Genomic DNA, 24,608 nt, shown 5'->3' with positions numbered 1-24,608 from the left:
ACTACGAAAGCACTTCTCCACCCTTCCCTCTCTCACGCCAATCAGACACGCGGTGCGTTTAGGGACAGCCCTGAAAACAAGGCCCTTGACACATCAACAATGCAACCGGAAGCATACATGTGAACCAATTCATTACATTACTGTCCTTATTTTAGGTAACGTGACCTGGATGTTTTTCGACTTTGATGGCGACGGAAGGTCTGTGTGAACACCAAACTCCATTTGGCGACGATTAAGGCGTTTTCGCGCAACATTTTAATTTTGGTTTGAACACAGCATATCTTTACTGATGTTCATAAGTGTCTCCCCATTCGCCGTTTTTTTTAAAAATTATGTTAAACTTTGTTTCCACGGTAATTGCTTTTTTTGGGGGGGGGGGCTGAACCTAGAAGACCCAGCTTTCTTCTTTGTAGCCATAATGTGAAAAAAACAGGGTGAAAATGGCAATCGGACTCCCGGCTGGGGCTGCAACTAACCATTATCTTTATAACCGATTAATCGGACAATTAATTAAACAATCGATTAATCGGATAAATATCACTTTTTTCAATTCTCTTCACAAATTAACCTGAAGTTGTTTTAGGCATGTTGTAAGTAATAATGAAGACAAAATGGATGACTATTTCCTTTAAAAATGACATTTTATTACAGCTTCCTGATTTAACTATAGTCTACAACTGCACTGTTTTAAGTAGATAAAATTTGTTTGTTTTCAATAAATGTTCTGTGTATAAAACAAAAATAATTTCTCAGTACAGAAATCAGACAAAAGTCCTGTTCATTCAAAAAAAGTGCTACTGATTCACATATTTTGTCTTGTGAGCAAAGCACACTCTCTTGTATGACAATTTACAGTTTGAATGGGAGTTTGTGTTGTAAGGAGACTCTGAACTGTTATATGAATGCGTTTGTGAGCGGTTCCTTTCTAAAAAGGAATGAGGGAATGAGATAATTTTTATTCAGCAACCCAACCTGAGTGTAGCAGTGAACTCTCTCTCTCTTCCTCTAATCACTGGCACGCGCAGCCTCAAATTATACACAAACAAGGACCGAAACGGTACCGAATTGATTATGAAATTCATTGGCAACAAATTTATTAATCAATTTTAATCGCTTTATTTGATCAATTGTTGCAGCCTGTCTCCCGGCACACAAACACTGTCAAGCACTATGCACTAGCTAAGCAAAAACTGCAGGGGACTTAATGGCGGTCGAGGCACGGGCGTCGAAACATCGTAGGTTGAGGACATTGTAACCAGAGGACTCCATGTATTTAATTTTTTTCAAATGACCAAAAATAAACACATGTTCTATAAAGGGTTCAAGGTTTTAAGTGTTAACCTTTGAGTAGTAAACACTGTCCCTTAAAAGATTCATTTTTACATTATGACATTGGTCGAGTTGTATCTTTTTGCATGCCGTCGGGCGAGAGAAACACGGTCAATGCACGAATGTTGAGAACCCTAGAACTGTATGCGTTACTGCCTTTTTAAGACGAAACATTCTCGCGCTATTCCTGTCATGATCATGATGTCCTGACTTACATATGCTTGTCCCATTTACAGGAGAGGGAAGAGACAGGAAGCAAACAATGACAGAGGAGAGCTAAGTGTTGAGAGGATGTAAACGGCAGTGGTTTATCATTTTACCTTTCGATCGCATAGGTGCATCTCAAATAATTGGAATATGGTGAAAAAGCTTTTTGTCAGACATTTCAAAAAGTGAAACTGTTACACACAATCATCTAGCTATAAAAGCTGGAACACCTATTTTGGCACAGACAAGTATTGCAAATTCCAAAACGTTCAGTGCAATTTAATGTACTAGTTGCACTCTCTGAGAAAAAACATATAGGACTTTTTCACCATATGTAATTATATAAAATGCACCCGTACTTCCTTTCCAAGAGGCAAACTTACAGCTTTGGGTTTGAAGGGCGGCTGCACCTCCTTGTTCTCCAACTTCTCCCAGTCCATGTAGCGGAAGAAGCTGTGGTCCCTGATGTCTCTCTCCCCCTCTGGAGCGCAGCCTAGTCGCTTGGCTGGATGCTTGGTCATCAACTGGCCAGACAGTAAGAAGAAAAGAATGAGGATTATTAGCTTTCGGCTCTCATGGCACAAGCAGGATTTGTCTCGTGTATTGTTCATTCTGAATTGCTTGAACTGTTTAGGGGTGTTGTTGACATTCAAGTGTTATTTGTCCCATGACTGGTGTGTTTTCTATCATAAGGTCAAGCTGACTGTCGCAAATATACCAAAACTAAGTATTAACAGTGCTGGCCAAAAGTTTTGGCACCTCTGCAATTCTGTCAGATAATGCTCAATTTCTCCCAGAAAATGATTGCTGTTACAAATATTTTGGTAGTAATGTCTTCATTTATTTTGTTTGCAATGAAAAAACACAAAAGAGAATGGGAGGGGGGGAAAAATCATTATTATTTTACACAAAACTCCAAAAATGGGCCGGGCAAAAGTATTAGCACCCTTTGAAAAATCATGTGATGTTTCTGTAATTTGTGTAATTAACAGCACCAATTACTTACCTGTGGCACATAACAGGTGGTGGCAATAATTAAATCACACTTGCAGCCAGTTAAAACGGATTAAAGTTGACTCAACCTCTGTCCTGTGTCCTTGTGTGTACCAACATTGAACATGGAGAAAAGAAAGAAGACCAAAGAACTGTCTGAGGACTTGAGAAGCAAAATTGTGAGGAAGCATGGGCAATCTCATGGCTTCAAGTCCATCTCTAAAGACCTGAATGTTCCTGTGTCAACCGTGCACAGTGTCATCTATAAGTATAAAGCCCACGGCACTGTGGCTAACCCCCCTAGATGTGGTCGGAAAAGAATCATTGACAATAGATTTCAACGAATGATTGTGCGGATGGTGGATAAAGAACCTCGACTAACAACGAAACAAGTTCAAACTGTCCTGCAGTCCGAGGGTACAACAGAGTCCACCCGTACTATCCGTTGGCGTCTGAATGAAAAGGGACTCCATGGTAGGATATCCAGGAAGATCCCACTTCTGACCCAGAGACATAAAATAGTCAGGCTTGAGTTTGCCAAAACTTACCTGAGAAAGCCAAAAACATTTTGGAAGAGAAAAGTAGAGCTTTTTGGCAAAAGGCATCAACATAGAGTTTACAGGAAAAAAACGAGGCCTTCAAAGAAAACACGGTCCCCACAGTCAAACATGGCTGAGGTTCCCTGTTGTTTTGGGGTTGCTTTTTCTGCCTCTGGCACCGGACTGCTTGACCGTGTACATTGCATTATGAAGTCTGAAGACTACCAACAAACTTTGCAGCATAATGTAGGGCCCAGTGTGAGAAAGCTGGGTCTCCCTCAGAGGTCATGGGTTTTCCAGCAGGACAATGACCCAAAACATACTTCAAAAAGCACTGGAAAATGGTTTGAGAAAGCAGTGGAGACTTCTGAAGTGGCCAGCAATAAGTTCAAACCTGAATTCCATAGACCACCTGTAGAGAGAGATCTGAAAATGGCAGTTTGAAGAAGGCACCCTTCAAATCTCAGAGACCTGGAGCAGTTGGCCAAGGAAGAATGGTCTAAAATTCCAGCAGAGCATTGTAAGAAACTAATTGATGGATACCGGAAGCAGTTGTTCGCAGTTATTTTGTCGAAAGGTTGTGCTACCAAGTATTAGGCTGAGGTTGCCAATATCCTGTCCATGATCTTTTTTACCCTTGTTGCCGTTTGGATAGCTTATTATGGGATGGTATCGATGTATTAGATACATTCGAAGCTTAAATCATAAAGCCTAGGTCCTAGGCTTCAAGGCTAAATACAATAAATAGATATATAATGTTATGTACCCACATTTATAAGTTCCCTTTATGGATATGGAGCCTTTTATTCTTAGTATCTCATATTCATGAAAAATTCGAGGATTTAAGCATTTATTCACAAGCATTCTATTCTACTCTATAATAAGTTGTGATTGCATATCAGATTTATTAATAATCTATTTATAAATTATTTATAATTCATTCTGCATGTTTTCCCCAAGTATTAAGTTTCTAATGTGAAAATTGAGTGATTTATTAGCTGTTGAAAAAAAAAAAAAGTTGCTATTTTGGGCAAAACCTTTTAGTATGTGATATGTTAAATATTGCTATTGATCCTGAAAATATAGGTGATTAAATCTGCATTTGGTGATTTTTGTGTATCTAGTGTAAAATCTGAGAATTTTATATCCATTTTAAGTTTTGTTATACCTATATAAAAAAAATAATCGGGATTTTTTCAGGGAACGACTTTGAATTTTTTTATGCCGCTGTTCATGGAAACTCACATATGGCTAAGGTAGGTGCCTGTTTTGGTTTTAGGTCAGCAGCAACTTTGGTTTTGAAAATATTTGAACTTTAAGTTTTTGAAAATAGCATGTCATGTCAACATACTAGTCCTTCTAAAAAAAATTAGCATCTTGTGATAAAGTTCATTATTTTCTGTAATGTACTTATAAACATTAGACTTTCATATATTTAAGATTGATTACACACAATTGAAGTAGTTCAAGCCTTTTACTGCCTGACTGCTTCAATGCGGCGTGGCATGGAGGCAATCAGCCTGTGGCACTGCTGAGGTGTTACGGAGGCCCAGGATGCTTCGATAGCGGCCTTAACCTCATCCACAGTGTTGGGTCTGGTGTCTCTCAACTTCCTCTTCACAATATCCCACAGATTCTCTATGGGGTTCAGGTCAGGAAAGTTGGGAGGCCAATTGAGCACAGTAATGCCATGGTCAGTAAACCATTCACCAGTGGTTTTGACACTGTGAGCAGGTGCCAGGTCGTGCTGTAAAATGAAATCTTAATCTCCATAAAGCTTTTCAGCAGATGGAAGCATGAAGTGCTCTAAAATCTCCTGATATTTAGCTGCATTGACCCTGCCCTTGATAAAACACAGTAGACCAACACCAGCAGCTGACATGGCACCCCAGACCAGCACTGACTGTGGGTACTTGACACTGGACTTCAGGCATTTTGGCATTTCCTTCTCCCCAGTCTTCCTCCAAACTCTGGCACCTTGATTTCCGAATGACATGCAAAATTTGCTTTCATCTTAAAAAAAGTACTTTGGACCACTGAGCAACAGTCCAGTGCTGCTTCTCTGTAGTCCAGGTCAGGCGATTCTGCCGCTGTTTCAGGTTCAAAAGTGACCTGACCTGGGGAATGCAGTACCTGTAGCCCATTTCCAGCACATACCTGTGCACGGTGGCTCTGGATGTTTCTACTCCAGACTCAGTCCACTGTTTCCGCAGGTCCCCCAAGGTCTGGAAATGGCCCTTCTCCACAATCTTTCTCAGGGTGCGGTCACCTCTTCTGGTCATGCAGCGTTTCCTGCCACACTTTTCCCTTCCCACAGACTTCCCACTGAGGTGCCTTGATACAGCACTCTGGGAACAGCTTATTCACTCAGAAATCTCTTTCTGTGTCTTAGCCTCTTGCTTGAGGGTGTCAATGATGGCCTTCTGGACAGCAGTCAGGTTGGCAGTCTTGCCCATGATTGCGGTTTTGAGTAATGAACCAGGCTGGTAGTTTTTAAAAGCCTCAGGAATCTTTCGCAGGAGTTTGGAGTTAATTCGTTGATTCAGAGAATTAGGTTAGTAACTTCTTTTGAGTACCTTTTCATGATATGCAAATTTTTGGAGATAGGGATTTTTTGTTTTTCTCGATTTTTTTGCCAAAATCATCAATATAAAAACAATAAAAGGCTTGAACTACTTCAGTTGTGTGTAATGAATCTAAAATATATGAAAGTCTCGTGTTTATCAGTACATTACAGAAAATAATGAACTTTATCACAACATGGATATGCTAATTTTCTTTAGAAGGACCAGTATTATGAAGTCTCTGTTGCCAGGATGGGTGTCCAAAAATTTCAAAGGTCTCAAAAATGTAAAAAAAAAAAATTTCACTCACCTGATTTGACCTACTTTTAAGGTGTCAAAAAGTGCCTTCCTGTTCAAAATTTTTCTTCCCCCAGATTTTAAGCTTGCCAATGATGTATCACAGATGCATGTAGGACAATTTTGAAATTTGGCCACATTGGGGGTCTCCAAGTGGAACCTAAGTGTTTTCCACTCTCTCTCTATCTATCTATCCATCTATAGGTTATACTTTTTTTGTTTGTTTTTTTACACATAGTATCAGCACAGTACTAGCAGATACCACACAACCAGGTATTGGAAACAGTCGCAAATAAATGGTATTGGCGCAACACTTGGATTTTTCTTTCATTGGAAGAACCATTATGCTCACTTATGAACTTCAGTGAGCAACCACCCTGAAGCCCGTAGACACAACTGTTGTTTTCTCTAGTTCCACCCCCCCACCCATTTGTATTCCCAGAGGCAAAATTAAAGCACATTTATGATGTCTGTCCACGCAAAACCTTAAGAAAGGCAAGAGTGACGTCGGTACGTATGTGTGTGTTTGTGTAGATGGGGCGTGCCTCCCTGAGGAGCAGCAGTCATAGCTCATTACTTTAGAACTAAAATAACATGTTTTACGGGTCATTCAACTACGCACACACAAATGGCGACACGCACACACAGGCAGACTTGTCTCACTCACACATACACACGTTCTTCTAAATAAGCACAAAAATATAGAAAGGAATTGTTTATCAGAGATATTACACACTCTGCTGCCTCTGTCCTCTTTTTCCTCGACCGCACAAAGGCTGATAAATAAAATTGCTCTCAGGCAACCTAGTGTGCCTGTGCCGGTAAAACAGTTGAAAATTGTAACATGTAAAAATGTTAACTGGCTGTATGGGAAGTCCTGCATTTGCTTTTGGATGGACTTTTGTGTTATTTAGATTAGCGATTTCTAATCAATGTGAAAAAGAACATTAGTGTGCCATCAGAGATTAACAGATGTGCTGTTGATAAATTATTGAATGAATCATTGAATGAATCCATATTTGGATTACATACTTACAACCAGTGTTGGGAATAACGCCGTTATAAATAACGCCGTTACATAACGGCGTTATTTTTTCAGTAACGGGGTAGTCTAATTAATTATGTTTTCCGCCGTTACAACGCCATTACTGTGACTGACGGTCAAAAGCGGTGCGTTACTTACTTTTAATAAATTGAAGAAACTACCAGCCGTAGCGAGTCTACTTTGCTCTGTTTATTTGAGATCCAAGACTTGGGGTGCGTTCAGGTTCATGGCAAGGAAAATAGTAAACACACATAGCCTACCTTTGCAAGAACAGAGTTGCCGTTTGATACGGTCATAATGTGCAAGTCCTGCCCCCATCCGCAGCAAAACTGTTCGTATATTAGTAGCGATTTGAAATTTCGAAATCGCTGATGAGTTTAGTAACATACACCAAACAATAAATACAGCAGAATGTCCATTTCGCGTAATTGTGGAAGCCCGTCGACATCTTTACTCCATTTGTCTTCGGCTTGCTCGTAAGGGTCAACATTGTTCACATCCTTAAGTTTGATCACATATCTGTTCTTCGCCTTAGTAATGAGTTTGTCTCTTTATCGAACTGGCAAGTTTAAGCTTAATGTCCCGTGAGCCAGACCTGCTTCCAATATGGCTGCGTTGTTGTCAAATCTCACGTGATCCCCCATTCTGTGACGTACAGTAAGCGCTCGAGCCTAATAGCGCACGTACTTCAGAGCCGGTGTTTTCACACACAAACCAGAACAGCGCGTGCGGCAAACACACACACGCAAAACAGATGCAGAGGGATATGACTGCAGAGCATTCAGAAAAAAATTTGTCCTTTACGAGGTGGAGATATAAACACTATTTCAAGTTGGTCGAAATTAAAGGAAAGAACGTGCATGTAAAGTGTAATTTATGTCCCGGGGCAAAGCTTTTGTCGACATCTGTGATAAGCAATTGAAATCTGTTTAATTTTGTTGCACTTTAAGTGTAGGATAAATCTGTTGCTGGTGATGTGCAATAAATATTACAAGGTTCTATAACACAACTACCTGTCTGTTCTTCTCTATTCAATTGACTCGAATACTGCTCAGAAAAATTCAAATTCTTTGACATACAACAAGTTCTTTTTAAAGTAACGGAAATAGTTAGTTTCCCTGGTAACTAGTTACTTTTACTATAGAGTAATTCAGTTACTAACTCAGTTACTTTTTGGAAGAAGTAGTGAGTAACTATAACTAATTACTTTTTTAAAGTAACGTGCCCAACACTGCTTACAACAACAAATAGTTTTTGTGGATCTATTTTAGCTGGTGATAAACAGCGGCTGATCAAATCCTTTTCTGCTAGATAGTGCCAAATCAAATCAAACTGCATATCCACGTTTTGAAATATTTTTTTGTTAAGTTTTTCAATGTGAAGTACATGCCTTGGTCTAAAAAAGGTTGGAAAACAGTAGTTTTCACTTGAAGTGAGAACATATGGGTGTCTCCTCTTGCAACACGATTTGCGATACAAGGCTAATGATGATCTCAGTATGGAGTGCAGTGTTATTTTGACAGCCTATTAATTTTCCTCATATTCTTTTGGACGATGATACTTATTAGTCTTAGAGCTGAAACGAATACTTGAGTGACTCGAGTTTAAACACTGATCCGAGTAATTTTATTCGCCTTGAGGAATCGTTTTATTTTGCCAGCTTTGAGCATCACATTTTGCCCGAACTACTTTTAATATGGGACAACATGCTGACGTTACGTACGTACCAGAAAATACAGCAGCAGTGGATATATTTGATTTCAACCATGCATGGATATAGAAATAACGGCGAAGAAGCTGATGAAAGCCAAGAGAAATGCACCAAGAAAAGGCAGAAAATGTCAAAAGTGTGGAAGCATTTCTAGCTGGAGACCACTTTAATATTCACTGTAATACAGCGCTTGCACAACAATACCCCCACCTGGCCCTGGCTATCCGCTTCAGCTAGACCCCGCGACCGCTGACCGCCCACCGAAACCCTGATTGGGCGCCACCGCGCGACCCGCCCGCCTAGCCCCCGCTCCACCGAAGGCGGAGTGATACTCGGGACAAGGTCAAATGAAGTTAATATAGCGCTATTAAATAGGAATTACATTACTGTACCTTGCTAACGTAACGTTAGCCCTGCAGAGGGCTAGGTTTCTATTAATCATGACTACTCTCGATGCGTGGGTAAGGTTCCTTTCATACAGGCTTTATTTAATCTGTGAAAAAAAACAGCGCTGTAGAGTGATGAGGGTGTAAAATAAAACATAATAAACATAACTGCGATGTTGTCAATTTTAGCTCTATAGTCATTGATGGATAAAACACCAAGTAGCACTGGTGTCTAATGTGCGCCAATACAGCAGGCACTGTATCACACATTTACAGTATTTTGAACACTGCATAAACTCAAAATCATATCAGGACTTACAATTTAGACTTAAACTTAAAACTTAACGAGAACTTAAAAATAGCTTGACACAAATGGTAGTTCAATTGATACACGTGGTAAAAACACCTAACTTTTACATGGTGTGTGTTAGCAAGCGTAATAACATTTTTAAGGTAAGAAATAAGATTTTTAGTTTTTTATAAGATCTAGAAGTATTTAGTAAAACACTAATTGAGCAAGTTCTCTCACTTGAAAATATTCGAGAGGCCTGGAATTGTCATCATGGGTAAACCTCAACCATGAGAGACGGAATGTGGAACCCCCCCCCCAAGAAAATCACATTGTTTGATTTTTAAAGGATTTATTTGCAAGTCATGGTGGAAAATAAGTTATTTGGTCAATACTTTGTTATTTACCCTTTGTTGGCAATAACGGAGGCCAAACGTTTTCTGTAACTCTACACAAGCTTTTCACACACTGTTGCTGGTACTTTGGCCCATTCCTCCATGCAGATCTCCTCTAGAGCAGTGATGTTTTGGGGCTGTCATTGGGCAACACGGAGTTTCAACTCCCTCCACAGATTTTCTATGGGGTTGAGATCTGGATACTGGCTAGGCCACTCCAGAACCTTGAAATGCTTCTTACGAAGCCACTCCTTTGTCGCCCTGGCTGTGTGTTTGGGATCATTGTCATGCTGAAAGACCCAGCCACGTCTCATCTTCAATGCCTTGGCTGATGGAAGGAGATTTTCACTCAAAATCTATCGATACATGGCCCCATTTATTCTTTCCTTTACACAGATCAGTCGTCCTGGTCCCTTTGCAGAAAAACAGCCCCAAAGCATGATGTTTCCACCACCATGCTTCACAGTGGGTATGGTGTTCTTCGGATGCAATTCAGTATTCTTTCTCCTCCAAACACCAGAACCTGTGTTTTTCTACCAAAAAGTTCTATTTTGGTTTCATCTGACCATAACACATTCTCCCAGTCCTCTTCTGGATCATCCAAATGCTCTCTAGCGAACCGCAGACGGGCCTGGACGCGTACTTTCTTCAGCAGGGGGACACGTCTGGCAGTGCAGGATTTGAGTTCCTAGCAGCGCATTGTGTTACTGATAGTAGCCTTTGTTACTGTGGTCCCAGCTCTCTGTAGGTCATTCACTAGGTACCCCTGTGTGGTTCTCGGATTTTTGCTCACCGTTCTTGCATGGAGCCCCAGATCGAGGGAGATTATCAGTGGTCTTGTATGTCTTCCATTTTCTAATAATTGCTCCCACAGTTGATTTCTTTACACCAAGCGTTTTACCTATTGCAGATTCAGTCTTCCCAGCCTTGTGCAGGTCTACAATTTTGTCTCTGGTGTCCTTCGACAGATCTTTGGTCTTGGCCATAGTGGAGTTTGGAGTGTGACTGACTGAGGTTGTGGACAGGTGTCTTTCATACCGATAATGAGTTAAAATAGGTGCCATTAATACAGGTAATGAGTGGAGCCTTGTTAGACCTCGCTAGAAGAAGTTAGACCTCTTTGACATCCAGAAATCTTGCTTGTTTGTCGGTGACCAAATACTTATTTTCCACTCTAATTTGGAAATAAATTCTTTAAAAATCAAACAATGTGATTTTCTGTTTTTTTCCCACATTGTTTCTCTTGGTTGAGGTTTACCCATGTTGACAATTACAGGCCTCTCTAATCTTTTCAAGTAGGAGAATTTGCACAATTGGTGGTTGACTAAATACTTATTTGCCCCACTGTAATTATACCCACCTGGATGCCATGAACTGTATGTAAAAAAAGTTGTCCAAGAAGTTACGAGCACGCTTGCCGTTAGCATAAGGCTAATGTTAGCCTTAGCCTAATGCTAACGCGAATGCTATGCTAATGCTTTAAGTTACATTTAATGTGTGATGATCACTCAGCAGAGTCAGCAGAGACCTTTAAAGGCTAAAGCAACACTGCAAATTCTCTCTGGCCAAAAAAACAAATCTTACCGTGTGTACAAGCCTACATTGAGACTGGAGACAACACGCTGGTGAGTCGGGAAGGGGGGTGCAAAAGCACTTATCTACTATGGAGGTATTTTGAACACAACTGAAAATATTTCAATGCAACATTTCTGTCAATAAATACAGCGACAATATATTCTTGCAACATTCTTGTAAATAAATTAGTGTCTTAACTCTTGATTAAACAGTGACATCGTTTTAAAATGATCCATCAATTCTTGGCAGCAGCATATGAATAATCTATTGTAACACAAAGTAGCCCGATATATCACGATATCGGAATATTGTCACACCCCTAAAGTTGACCGTAAGATAACCTAATGAAACAATATTTTACCTATATCTTCAGAATTTTTTTTTTTGCCTCATCCAAACTCGATCATTTGCCCAATTATAACGTCACATTTTGAGCTATGTGCACATGCTTATTTCCTACATTACTGCTGCCCCAATTCATAAAAAGCGAATCTCATCTCATGTGGTGGCGCTTGAGTATGCGAGTGTGCTTTTGGATGTGTAGGAACAAATGTGTTCAATTAGTCTTTGATGTAAAGTCATGTGAAGTTGAAGACTTTGTGTAGCTAACAGCACGTCTCGATAGAATATAGCAGCAGTGAGTATGTGTTAGCATGCATTTCTGTGTGTGTAGCCCTATTGCTGGCTATGAAATATAGATGCTGGCTCGGATGGAATCAGGGGGGTGGAAAAATCTCTGATCACTCCCTTTACACACATTGTACGTATGCACACACACTCTGTATGCCGTAGAATTTCAGTGTTTATTGTGGGGATGCTTTGCAAAGCAAAGGACCCCACGCATAACATTAGTATTCTTTTTAATCCTGTCCACGTTTTCAGCGCGCCACATAGCATATGCGCTTTGACAGATTATCACCATTCCAACTTCTACTGTAAATGTTCCAAAAATTCAAAATGTACAGGAAGTAACTGAGCATTGGCCAAAAATGTGCTGGAGCTGTAAGCACTCTAAAATCAACAAGTGACCTGAAATTGCCAGCCACTGACAATGATGGGCATCGAATTCATTTCAACTGGGAAGACTGTGTGAATAATCGTTCAGTGTAATGGACAGCGTTAGACATCCAATCCATTTTGTCTAGCGCCATCAATGGCAGCCATAGAGATCACAAGGAAGTCGGCCTGAACGATATTGGAAAAAAACTATCAGTGCGATTATTGGGGGTTCGCGATATATTGCGATACTATATTGCGATATTAAAACTCAAATTTTCACCAGATAACTTGAATAGCTCTGTTTGGGATAAGCCTGAACGATAATAGAAAAAATTAACACTGCGATATATATTGCCAAGGCTCCACACTTGAGACCCGTTTAAATGGTGACGGTTGCGACACCTAGAACCAACAATTGTGTTGCGGAATGGCCTCACCTTTATATGGTGACAGCGAAAACGCAAAACTTATTCCGGGCTCCAAAGTAAAAGGATTCGATTGCGGGGCTTGCTCCGCAACTATATAAATGGAATGCTCTCGCGGTGATGATGTCAGCACTCGCACACGTCACTTTGGGCGTGCAGAGCATTGCTACTAAACATTAAGAACAGCAAACATAGTGGAATGTCGGCTTTAATTTACTCTTTTATAATATTGTTAATTTCAATATGTTTCACGTTTGCATTTTTGTGACTTTTGGAGCAAAAAGAGAAATGCCATTGCTTGGAGTGGGCGGGTATGTTGTCTTCTGGGCTGAGGAGATCGATGGTGTCAAGGAGGAAATCTGCACTGCCTCCTAGGGCCTAGCATGAATACTACATTGTTTTCATGCGGAATTGCGACATTGTTCGAATGAAGACGGAACCACATAAATGCAAACATGAAATTTGTCGTATTCTCGGAGCGTCACTATGTAAATGGACCCTGACTTTTGACATTTGTTGCACCTGCCTTTTTTCTTCAGGCGCATCAGCACAAAATGTAGGCGCACCCACATTTTTCATTGCATTACTTTTAATGCCAAACTTTTAATCAATATCCACAACATTCATATAATTCCTTCGTTCATCTTCTGAACAGTTTATCCTCACGAGAGTTGTGGGGGTGCTGGAGCTTATCACAGCTAACTCCGGGCAGAAGGCGGGGTACACCCTGAACAGGTTGCCAGCCAGTCGCAGGGCACATATAGAGACACACAACCATTCATGCACACACTCATACCTTAGGACAATTTGGAGTGTTCAATCAGCGTACCATGCACGTTTTTTTTTTTTGGGATGAAGCAGGAACCTGGAGAAAACCTACGCAGGCATGGGAAGAACATGCAAACTCCACACAGAGAGGCTGGAGCCTGAATTGCACCCACGAGCCCAGAACTGTCCCACGGTGCCGCCTTAATAATGTGAATTATTTTCAAACAAGAATAACGCAGAAAAATGCTGGTCTTTATTAAATGCTTCATTGAGGGGCCGTTTACATGGTGACTCTCCGAGAAGACGAAAAATTTCAAATGTGCATCTACATGGTTTCGTTTCCATTCGAACAATGTCGCAATTCCGCATGAAAACGATGTAGTATTCATGCCAGGCCCTAGGGGGCAGTGCAGATTTACAAGGTGACAGCGAATGATGCACTTTGACCCCACGGGGCTCCTCAGCCCGGAAGAAAACATGCCCGCCCATTCGAAGCAGTGGCATTTTCCTTTTGCTCCAAAAGGTAAAAAAATGGAAACATTCAACATATTTAAATGTAAAAATATTATTAAAACAGTAAATTAAAGCCGGCGATCCGCCATTCGCAGTTTTTAATGTTAAATAGCACCGCTGCACAGGCCCAATGTGACGTGTACGTCTGCTGGCGTTATCATCGCGGGTCCGGCGCGGCAGTAGCCTTTGATATGCATGCGAAGCAAGACCCCCTCAATCCCCCGCAATCGAATTCTTCCACTTTCGAGGCAGGATTCAGAATTTTGCGTCTTCGCCTCCCGTCTTCGCCGACACCATATGCACGCGAGGCGAGTCCGCAACTCAGTCATTGCGTCTTTGTGTCGCAGAGTGTCCATGTAAACTGCCCCTGAGTGTGTCCACTCAAATTCACTTACACTTTGATGCTCACGCTTCCTCTCAGCCTCTCACTTACACAATGAATGAGTTGGCACAGCACCCTTCAGACTGGACTGCAAGTTTAACGATGATTAACACATTTGTGCCTTTGATCGTAGAGCTACCGAGGCGTCTCTGGCTGGATCAAAGCTACAAACATGTCAATCATCGTTAACGTTAAGTATCAAACACCAGCTGCACTGGTGACCAAGAAAAACAGTTTGGTCGCAGTGCTTAGCAGGAGGGAGGGTGAGAGGCTGTGGCACTGTGTAAGCATGAAGAAAACAAAATGAATATATTTTTTTTAATTAAAAAAATGGCACGATCGGCCCGATTTCCGATCACGTGATCGAATCAGGGACATCCCTAATTTATATAATGCTGTTTAATCCAGGCTTGCTGTACATAAAAGGGATCCAGGAGCTGCACATTTGATGATTTTATGAAGTAAAACAACAGTTTAAATGTAAAAAAAAAACAAAAACAAAACAATTGCACATCCTGCAATGTGACGATTGTGCATGCGCACATTGCGATGGCGATGTTCAAACGATATATTGTGCAGACCTACAAGGAAGTGATTCGAAAATGCCCTGAAACCAATAGGAAGTGACCCATGAGAGAGCGAGAGCAAAGCATCTAGTGCTGCAATGATGAATCGATTAACTTGAGTGATTCGATTAGAAAAAAGATTTGAATTAAATTTTGTTGCTTTTAGTATTCGTTTAATTAAAGTGCGCTTGTAATGGTTTGTTGTGAAAGTGTTTGCATTTAGTTTTATTGATTTAGGTGGACACACTGCCCTCAAGTGGCAAAAGTGAATATGACATAACTCATTTCGCATCGCTGAATCCAGCTGCTCCCTGTTAAGACCAACATAAGCTATGTTTTTGTTTGAGCTAATGTTTTTATAATAAATTTGTAATTTAGTTTCTAGGTATATTTAGCCATTTTTATGGGAATAAGTGTTTAGTGCAAAAATCATTAAAAAAAAAAAGCATTTTATAGCATTTAAGATAGTTTTGTTATGTAAGTTAGCTAATTGTTCTTTTGTTGTACTTAGATCTTCATTTATTTTTTAAAACCGTTTGAGGCTCAGCTCAGGTGTTTTAATTCTTTATGTTCCTTATCCAATTACTCGGCTATTCGAACACATTAGTTTATCGATTAATCGAATACTAAAATAATTGATAGTTGCAGCCTTAAAAGCACCCACAAACAACTTCTCCAGAAATTGCATCTTCTCGTTAAAATGAGTTCTTCTACCTAAAAGAAAGCTTGTAAACTCACTGTACTATCGCTTACAGTGACTTAATCTTTAAAATGATGTGTTACATGGAGCAGAAAACCTTGCACCTCCTCGCACTGCATTTCGATAAGAAAAATAATAACATGACAGCCTTCTCGTGGCAAAGTCAGCGATCACATTTGCACGTTGTCTTCACTACTATGAGACACAGTTTAGCCGATGGTTTTTCTTGCAAATGGAAATATCATGTCAAGCTTCAAGTAGTCTTCATGCGCGCACACATGCATTGCCGTTTACCCAGGAGCTGCTGGCGGGGCGCGGTGGGATCTATGGGGGTGGACGGATGCGAGCTTTCACGCTCCAATGGTGATCCACTACAACCCAGTAATCATCACTAATACATAACACGCCCTGTATATGTGTGTGTAAATGTGTTTGCATATGTGGGTGCGCGTTTGTATCCCAAAGAGTGAACATTGTTGTCATCAATTTGCTAGTGAACGCACGTCAAATGTTTTGAACGCCTGCATGGCTGCAAAAGTGCATGTGTCTGATTTCAATTCTTACGTGTTCAGTTCGTGGTGATGTTGTGCAGTGCATGTACAGTGTATCACAAAAGTGAGTACACCCCTCGCATTTCTGCAGATATTTAAGTAAATCTTTTCATGGGACAACACTGACAAAATGACACTTTGACATAATGAAAAGTAGTGTGTGTGTGTGTGTGTGCAGCTTATATAATACAGTTAATTTTATTTTCCCCTCAAAAAAACTCAAAATATAGCCATTAACTCATTCACTCCCAGCCATTTTCACCGGAGCAAGGCCCTCCGCTCCCGGCTGTTTTACTGGATTTTGACTGATTTTGCAAGGCCCACAGAAAATTCTGTTCTATTGCTATATAAACATGGAACCCAGAAAGATTAGACTCTCTTCTTTTAGCAGAAAAAAAAGTAAGTTCATATCTTTTTCCATTTTTTTAGAAATCAGCCTTACAAAATAGATTAGTTTGAGCATTTTTCCAATTTCTGAGGACAAAAATGGAGAAATTGAGCTTTTTGTGAACGCATACATTTCAAACATAACTTTGACTTTAACACAGCTATTTTTTGCTTTAGTTACATCCCAAACATGTGAATGTTTTCCTTTTACGAAAACACAGAAACAACAAGACAAATAGAGCTTTTGATAGCAAAGTAACAATTTATTTACACATAACTAACTGAAAAATGACATTGTGTTGGCAGCAAAAGCAGGTTAAACTTTCCCCTCATCGCCGCCTGTTTCAAAAAAATGAATTTTTTTGAGTCTCTGCGTGCTCTGCTCGCGAGCAGCACGAACTGCACGGCATCTAGTGGTCTGGTCATTCTGCTCGGTCGTCCAGCGCCTGGCATCCTGGGCGTTCTACCGGTTGTTCTGCTCGGTCGTCTGTCGCCTGTCATCCATTCGGTCGTCTTCCGCCCTCTCCCCGGCTTTGTGGCTTGGCTGTTGGTTGCCGTTGAATAGTGTTGCGGGTCTTACCAAATGCGCTACTGCCCTCCAGTGGCCAGTTTTATTGCTTTAAAATGGGTTTTGAGCTTTGTGCATTCTATCTGAGATACATAGGAACCTATAGATGCCGATTGGGAAAAAAAAAAAAAAACGCAAAAGACGTATAATATGTTTTTGGGACACTGAAGCAATTAAAAATAGAATGTATTTATACGTTTTTGGGAGCAAATGAGTTAATATCTAAACCCCTGGCAACTAAAGTGAGTAAACTCCTTAGAAACTACATAAATTCCCAAATGTTCAAATTGAGTACTGCTTGCCATTTTCCCTCCAAAATGTCAAGTGACTCGTTACAGGAGTGCTGTCATCATTGCTGCAGAGATTGAAGAGGTGGGGGGTCAGCCTGTTAGTGCTCAGACCATAAACCGCACTCTACATCAAATTGATGTGCATGGCTGTCAGCCCAGGAGGAAGCCTCTTCTGAAGACGGTACACAAAATCACTTTTGTGATACACTGTATGTGTGTGTTTTAAGCCTGAACGATATATCGTTTAAACATCGCCATCGCGATGTGCACGTGCGCGATGGTCCCATCGCAAGCACGTGCGATAGTTTTTTTTTTTTTTTAAATCCATATACGCCTTGCTTTCTACTCTGCACACAGCCTCACAGCCCCAGCCCTTTGTTCCTCTCAGTCACTGCGGTACTTGCTTATTAAATTTAACGATGGCTTTGATCTGGCCAAAGAAGCAGACTTCACACGGGCATCTGTCAATCATCGTTGAACTTGTTAAACAGTTTCTGCAAGGGGGCTGCGCTGGAATGAATGTGTGTGTGTTTGTATGGGTGTGTGTGTGTGCGTGTGTGTGGAAACGTTGGAGACATATAAATGCCAGAAGTGATCATGAGGAGTTTGAAATTTCTACATGTCACTCCAAATGTCACAGCTAAGGTAGATAAACAGAAGCATTTAATAAAGCCAAGCATTTACCTACTACAGTACTTTATTCTTGTTCAAAAATGATTTAGTTGGACAGTTATGTTTAAAACTGATCATAATTTTGACATATGAAGTGCTTAAAAACCATTTTATATACATTTTTTAAATCACTTTGGGGGGAAAAAGTGAGAAAAAACATGTCTTTCCAATGCTAAATCTGAATAAATACATTGAGCACAAAAAACACACACACACACACAAAAAAAAAAAAAAAAAAAAATTGGGGGGGGGGGCTGCGCTACTTCGCGGTTTTTCACTTATCCCGGCGGGTTGTGGTCCCCATTAACCGCGAAAAACGAGGGATCACTGTACACTGTGGTGATGGCAAGTCATCCAAAGTCGTTCCAAACAGCTATTCAAGTCATCAAGTGAAAATTTCTTTTAAAAAAAATATACATATACACATACAAAATATACATCTTTTAAAAAAAATACACATTTTTTAAAAATATCGCAATATAATATCGCAATATATCGCAAACCCCAAAAGAATCGCAACAATAGTTTTTTTCCCAATATCCTTCAGACCTAGTGTGTTTATATATAAGTTGTTAGATTGTGTTTTCACATATTTACACTCACATCATGGCCTTAAGACAAATGATGGACCAGTGGGAAATAAAGGGTTGAAACTTTTCTTTGGTCCAACTCAGGAAGGAAGGAATTAGAAAAAAAACTATTAGGAATACTTTCCAACAGTGACGTGCGGTCAGGGGAGGCAGGTGAGGCAGAGCCTCACCTGTCATCATGACAAAAAAATAATTATAGCATCAAATTTATATGAATATTTGTCCATTGCTCTTTATGTATGACTCATTTCAAACATTTTTTTATAGTCAAAATCGCTGAATTTGCCTATTTCCTGTTCAAATAAAGAAATGAAACGAGAGGTGCGGCAGCAACGAGTAAAGCCTCACCTCTGATTGCGCAATCCATAACAAACTTGGTTGATACATGGAATTGGAGCGTGCTGGTTGCCGTACATCTGCATGTCGCCGTTATAATGTTTCCAGATACGTTTATTTGACCTAATTTTCCACATTCTGGCTAATGTCTTTATCCCTTAAAGTTTAATGTTTGTTAGCGACATATTTAGTTTTGCTGATGGGACATAAAACCGCAGTGAAAAGGCACATGCTGCGGCAGATAGTACTCTGCCGCACTGCAAGGGGGCGTACGTGAAACTGGACTTTCCGTTAAATGTGGACGCGGTTAACACAACACCGGAGCTAGAAGGTTTGCTTCAAACTACGGGACAGAAGATAACTCGCGCTTTTCAAACGGACTGGTACACCCGAAAAGACTGGCTATGTGGCTGTCCTTCGAAAAATCGCCTTTGCTGCTTTCCCTGCCTTTTCTTCTCAATTTGTGCCAATGTCTGGACTAACACGAGATATTGTGACATTAAAAAACTACGACGAAGCCTCAGCAAACATGAGAGCTCGACCACTCACATTCAAAGCCTGATTGCTTTAAAAACTTTTGGAAGCTCAAGGATCGATTTGGCTTTGACGAATAGCGGAAGCTCAACAGTAGCATCCACAACGCACACAAGGTAAAGAAAAGAGTTTGAAAGACCTCATTAATGCAACCTGCATCCTAGCTAAACAGGAGTTAACATTTCGTGGTAACGATGAGCGTGTAAGCTCTTCTAAACGTGGCATATATGTAGAACGATTACATGGTTTTGCTGAGAAAGATGAAAGGTTAGCTAGACTTTTGGACACATCCACTGTGTTTTCTGGCTTGTCAAATAGAACACAGAACGATCTAAGTGAAGCAATCCTCTCCATTGAGGCGGAGAGATTTTTTTTCTTTTAAAGTAAAGGAAAATAAGGAGGACTTTTACAAAAAGGGCGTAGGTTTGCATAGGGACGGTAGGGACATAACACTACCAACTTTTCAGGATGCTAAAATTGTCCCCACCAACTTTTAAGCAACCTTACCTTTTTTGCATAATATAATGTTCAGTTATATAGAGAATTTAGATCTTTCAATAGTTCCATTTGTTGTAAGGATAGAATTGACCCTACCATTATTAAGTGAATTATTTTCATTATGTTTATGTTTGCTAATAAAAACCAGACATTTATTCAGGAAGTTTTCAAAATGTTTCTTTAGTATTTTTTGAAAACAAAGATTTGAATCGAACAGTGTATCATCTGAACCAATGCATGTAAAAGTTATTATCAGAAGATAAGGATTTATTTTGCATTGATCATTTTGCCTATTAATTAATTAGGTTCATATACATGAGAAATGTGGCCCTTTGCCCCCTGCATCCAATCTGTTTGGTCTAATTAATGTCCCGTCCCCAGCAAAAAAGTGTACCTACATGCAGGTTATGCTGTTATATCGTCCCTATGAATGTTGATACCAAACCTATGCCCTTCCAAAGTAATGCCGGTTTTTGTGATGAAGGACAGGGGCAAGAGCACAAACAGTTTTCATTTCAATCTTATTTAAAAAAAGCTTAGACCAAGAAAAATACAATAGAATATTTAAAAACTAAATTTTGGTCTTAAATAAAATATTCTTTGTTTTTCTTTTCACACTTTTTGTTTAGCAATCTGTAATAAATTGATTAAAGTATCAGAATTAAAAGTTTTAAAAACAACTGAATATTTCACTAAAGGTCAGAATTGAATTCTGTGGCTTTGTACACCACTCTTTACTCTCATTTATGTTGCATGAATTATAGAATTGCGACGACCAACACATTGAGGGTGTGGGGCAAATGCATGTTATTTTCTTACTTTTACGTATCGATAATATGTACCGTGTGTGCGTGTTTTGTGAAGAATGCTGATGAGATATGAAATAACCAGTAGCCAATTGAATAAGCTACCGTTTTTGGTTTATATATTTGGAAATCTGACACTAAAGGAATCAGTGCCTCACCAACCATGAACCTCACCGCACGTCACTGCTTTCCAACATTCATTATCATAGCTGTGATGGTGCGCTTATTTACTATGTTGACTAATCGGGACAGCTCTAATTGGAATTGATGCGAGGTATAGAACTAGTGTAATCCAAAGAATCAGCATATTAGACATATGTTGCTAGGAGTTGAACTTTGAGGTTTTTTTCTTGACGATGGAGAAGGAATGTAACATTTTGAGCATTTCATCAAGTTCGTTCCAAATTTGTGGTCCTTTACACACACTCATTTCGACATACGAGGTAGAATTTGACTCATCCGTCTCGACATATGAAGACATGCTCAAAATACGATGATTTATGACAGCGTCGCAATTTCATTGTTCTCCTACAAGACGGCAGCACGTTGGATTTTCTTGTGAGATATCACTGGTCCCAAGAAGCTGAGTGCAGGTGGGAGTAGTGGTTGAAAAAAAGGAAAAAGGTGACTCTTACCATGAAATGAAGAAAGAAATCATAGAAAAATATGATTGTATCGCTGCTTTTTGCAGATGATGTGGTCCTGTTTGCATCATCAGCCTGTGACCTCCAGCAGTCATTGGACCGGTTTGCAGCTGAGTGTGAACGGCGGGGATGAGGATCAGCACATCCAAATCCAAGGCAATGGTTCTCTGCAGGAAACCGGTGGATTGCCTTCTCTGGGTAGGGAACGAGGTCCTACCCCAAGTGAAGGAGTTCAAGTATCTCGAGGTCTTGTTCACGAGTGAAGGAACAATGGAGCGTGAGACGAAAAAGAATTGTGGCAGCAGGAGCGGTATTGCAGTCGCTTTATCGCACTGTTGCAACGAAGAGGGAGCTCTCCATCTAATGTTCGATTTTTGTTGCTACCCTCACCTATGGTTATGAGCGATGGGTCATGACCGAAAGAACAAGCTCGCGGGTACAAGTGGCCGAAACGGGTTTTCTCAGGCGGATAGCTGGCGTCTCCCTTAGAGACCGGGTGAGAAACGATGCTATTTGCAAGATGCTCAGAGTCGAGTCGCTGCTCCTTCATGTAGAAAGGAGTCAGTTGAGGTGGTTCGGGCATTTGGGGCGTATGCCACCAGGGCGCCTACCTAGGGAGGTGTTCTTGACACGTCCAGCTGGGAGGAGACCTCGGGGGAGGCCCAGGACCAGGTGGAAGGATTATATCTAGACACTGGCTTGGGAGCGCCTCGGGATCCCCTATTCACAGCTAGTTAATGTGGCCAGGGAAAGGGAAGTTTGGGGCTCCCTGCTGAAAGTGCTTCACCTATAACCTGACTTTGGATAAGTGGTTGAAGATGGATGGAGAAAAATATGAGCGTAGCATGTGTGTGATTGAATTGGCTGCACAATACGGCTCACAACACGGCTCGCCGTATCCTCCTCTACCTCCATACTCATCGTCTCCTTAGACCTCTGTTCGCCAGTCAGTTAAGGTGACAATAAAAATGCTTTTTTGTTTATTTATTCATTTTTTATGTGTTTTACATGTGTCTAATTTAATGCATTTGTTAAATTCGACAGAACACAGCTCAGTGTATTCGGCTCACTGATTCTGCCGACCTCCGTTCGCCAGTGTCTATAAGTTAAAGGGAACCTCAGACTTAAAGACTTGAAGGCTCTAATAAACCACAATTGTTCTCTTTTACTAAAATATGTTATTAGAAATGCATAAAATATTGCCATTGATTTAAACATCTTAAATATTTACTAGATGTTTTGACCTAGAGAGGGCACCATGTTTTATGGACGCTCGGGGTAATAACGGAGATTGTCACTGTCACCCGACGAATACTACCGGGTTACTACAATTCCTTCTACGCTGCGAGACGTCCAACACATGCGCTAATCGGTTGAAAGCGGCGAGTACTTACTATTTGTGTTTTCAATGAGTCTTTTATGACCTTTTCATTGCCTCAAAATAGTTTTTGCATGTGTTTCCCTCTCATACTTTTAAGCATTGTGTTTTCTTGTGGTAGCTTTAAAGCAGATCTTTAAAGCTTTAAAGCGTTAAAATTGGGTGATTTTTTTTTTTTATCGGGGAAAAAAAGTAACTACCATAATTTTCGGACTATAAGGCGCACCTGACTATAAGTCGCCACCCACCAAATTCGACGCGAAAACGGCATGTGTTCATAGATAAGCCGCACAGGACTATAGGCCTATGTTGTCCTCACTGTATTATGGCATATTTACATATTAAGTTAATAATATAAGATATTAACCGGTAACACTATATTTGGCAGTGGCATCATAAGACTGTCATAAGACCAAATGAACCACCATGAAGCTTTGACCCAATTGGCTGTAAAGCTTCATTGCTTCAAGAAGCTTCATTTGGCCATCAGTGCTCCCTTGGGAGGACAGTAAACCTATGCTGCCATCTGCAATCAACATTGTTGTCATCCAACATGCCTCCTAGCATGCATTGCAACGCTACAGATGTAAATAACAGTCAAAATTCATGTTCTGTGTGAATTATTTCTTCAGTTACTGTCCCAGTTGTTTCATTATTTGCTAGTCTTTGGTAACACCATATTTTACAGTGGCCCCATAAGCATGTCATAAGACTATTATAATTATGACATGACACTGCCATGAGCATTAATGAATGCTTATGACAGATGGCATTTTGTGTCATCCGGCAAATTATCTCACTTTTGAATGGATGTAAAGATACGAGGTGGACATAAATAGAGTTAGTGACATAATTCAAAATATCATTAATGTCCATGATAGTGTCATGTCATAATTATGACAGTCTTATGGCAGCAGTGTTGTTAATCTTACTTTTAAAAAGTAATTAAATATAGTTACGAATTACCAAAAAGTAATTGCGTTAGTCACTCAGTTAGGTTTAAAAGGTTTTTGGGACAATTGGCCCTAACCTAATTCTCTACCCTAATTTACCCTTTACCCTGAATCAACCGTTAAAAGTTGTTAAAATAGCTTCCATTATCGCATTAGTTCCCTTCTGTCTACTTTTGACATGTGGAAGTTTTAAAACTGTTTCATCATTTAAAGAGACATTCAAGTCAAGATTTTGCTGATTTAGGAGTATTTTAGATAAAAAGTTACTTAGATCCACTAGGAAGGTTCTCTACAACAGAGTCTTCCAAAGAAGTTTACTGCTTTAAGATGGCGGCTGTTTACTAATGCTTCTAGTTCCTATACTGTACACGTTGCTAACGCCGCCGTGTCTGTCATTTCTCATCTAGTTCTTTATATATGTGATATCTACCATGTCTACCGTAGCTACCATATCATGTGGGCGGTGTTTGCAGGCTATCGGCTACAGTCAGGTATTAATGGAGCCACCTAGCATCGCGTTTCCTCGGCGTCACAACTTTTTTGCATCCTACCCATTCCTGCTCTGCTCTCTCGTCTCGGTGAGTCCGTCTCCCTCAGACTTTAATCGCGTCATTCATTCAGTCATATAGTAACGCACGCCTTTCCATCCTCAGCAACGGTAACGGCGTTGCCAGGATGAGAAAAGTAATTAGTTAGATGACTCACTACTGAAAAAAAT

The 24,608-nt window shown here is 40.3% G+C and overlaps 1 protein-coding gene across 2 annotated transcripts in view; it reads right to left on the bottom strand.

The window, feature by feature from the left end:
• Nucleotides 1-24,608, bottom strand: part of prkcbb (protein kinase C, beta b) — a 261,728-nt gene that overhangs the window by 51,095 nt on the left and 186,025 nt on the right. For both annotated transcript variants that reach the window (XM_057860710.1, XM_057860709.1), the window contains exon 16: nt 1,920-2,060. In XM_057860710.1, coding sequence (XP_057716693.1) covers nt 1,920-2,060 — 141 coding nt within the window. The remainder of the gene's footprint in view (nt 1-1,919; nt 2,061-24,608) is intronic.

The sequence above is a fragment of the Corythoichthys intestinalis genome, chromosome 16, assembly GCF_030265065.1.
Source record: "Corythoichthys intestinalis isolate RoL2023-P3 chromosome 16, ASM3026506v1, whole genome shotgun sequence".
Lineage (NCBI taxonomy): Eukaryota > Metazoa > Chordata > Actinopteri > Syngnathiformes > Syngnathidae > Corythoichthys > Corythoichthys intestinalis.
The sequence above is the reverse complement of the archived record's forward strand: the minus strand, read 5'-3'. Positions and strand labels throughout refer to the sequence as shown.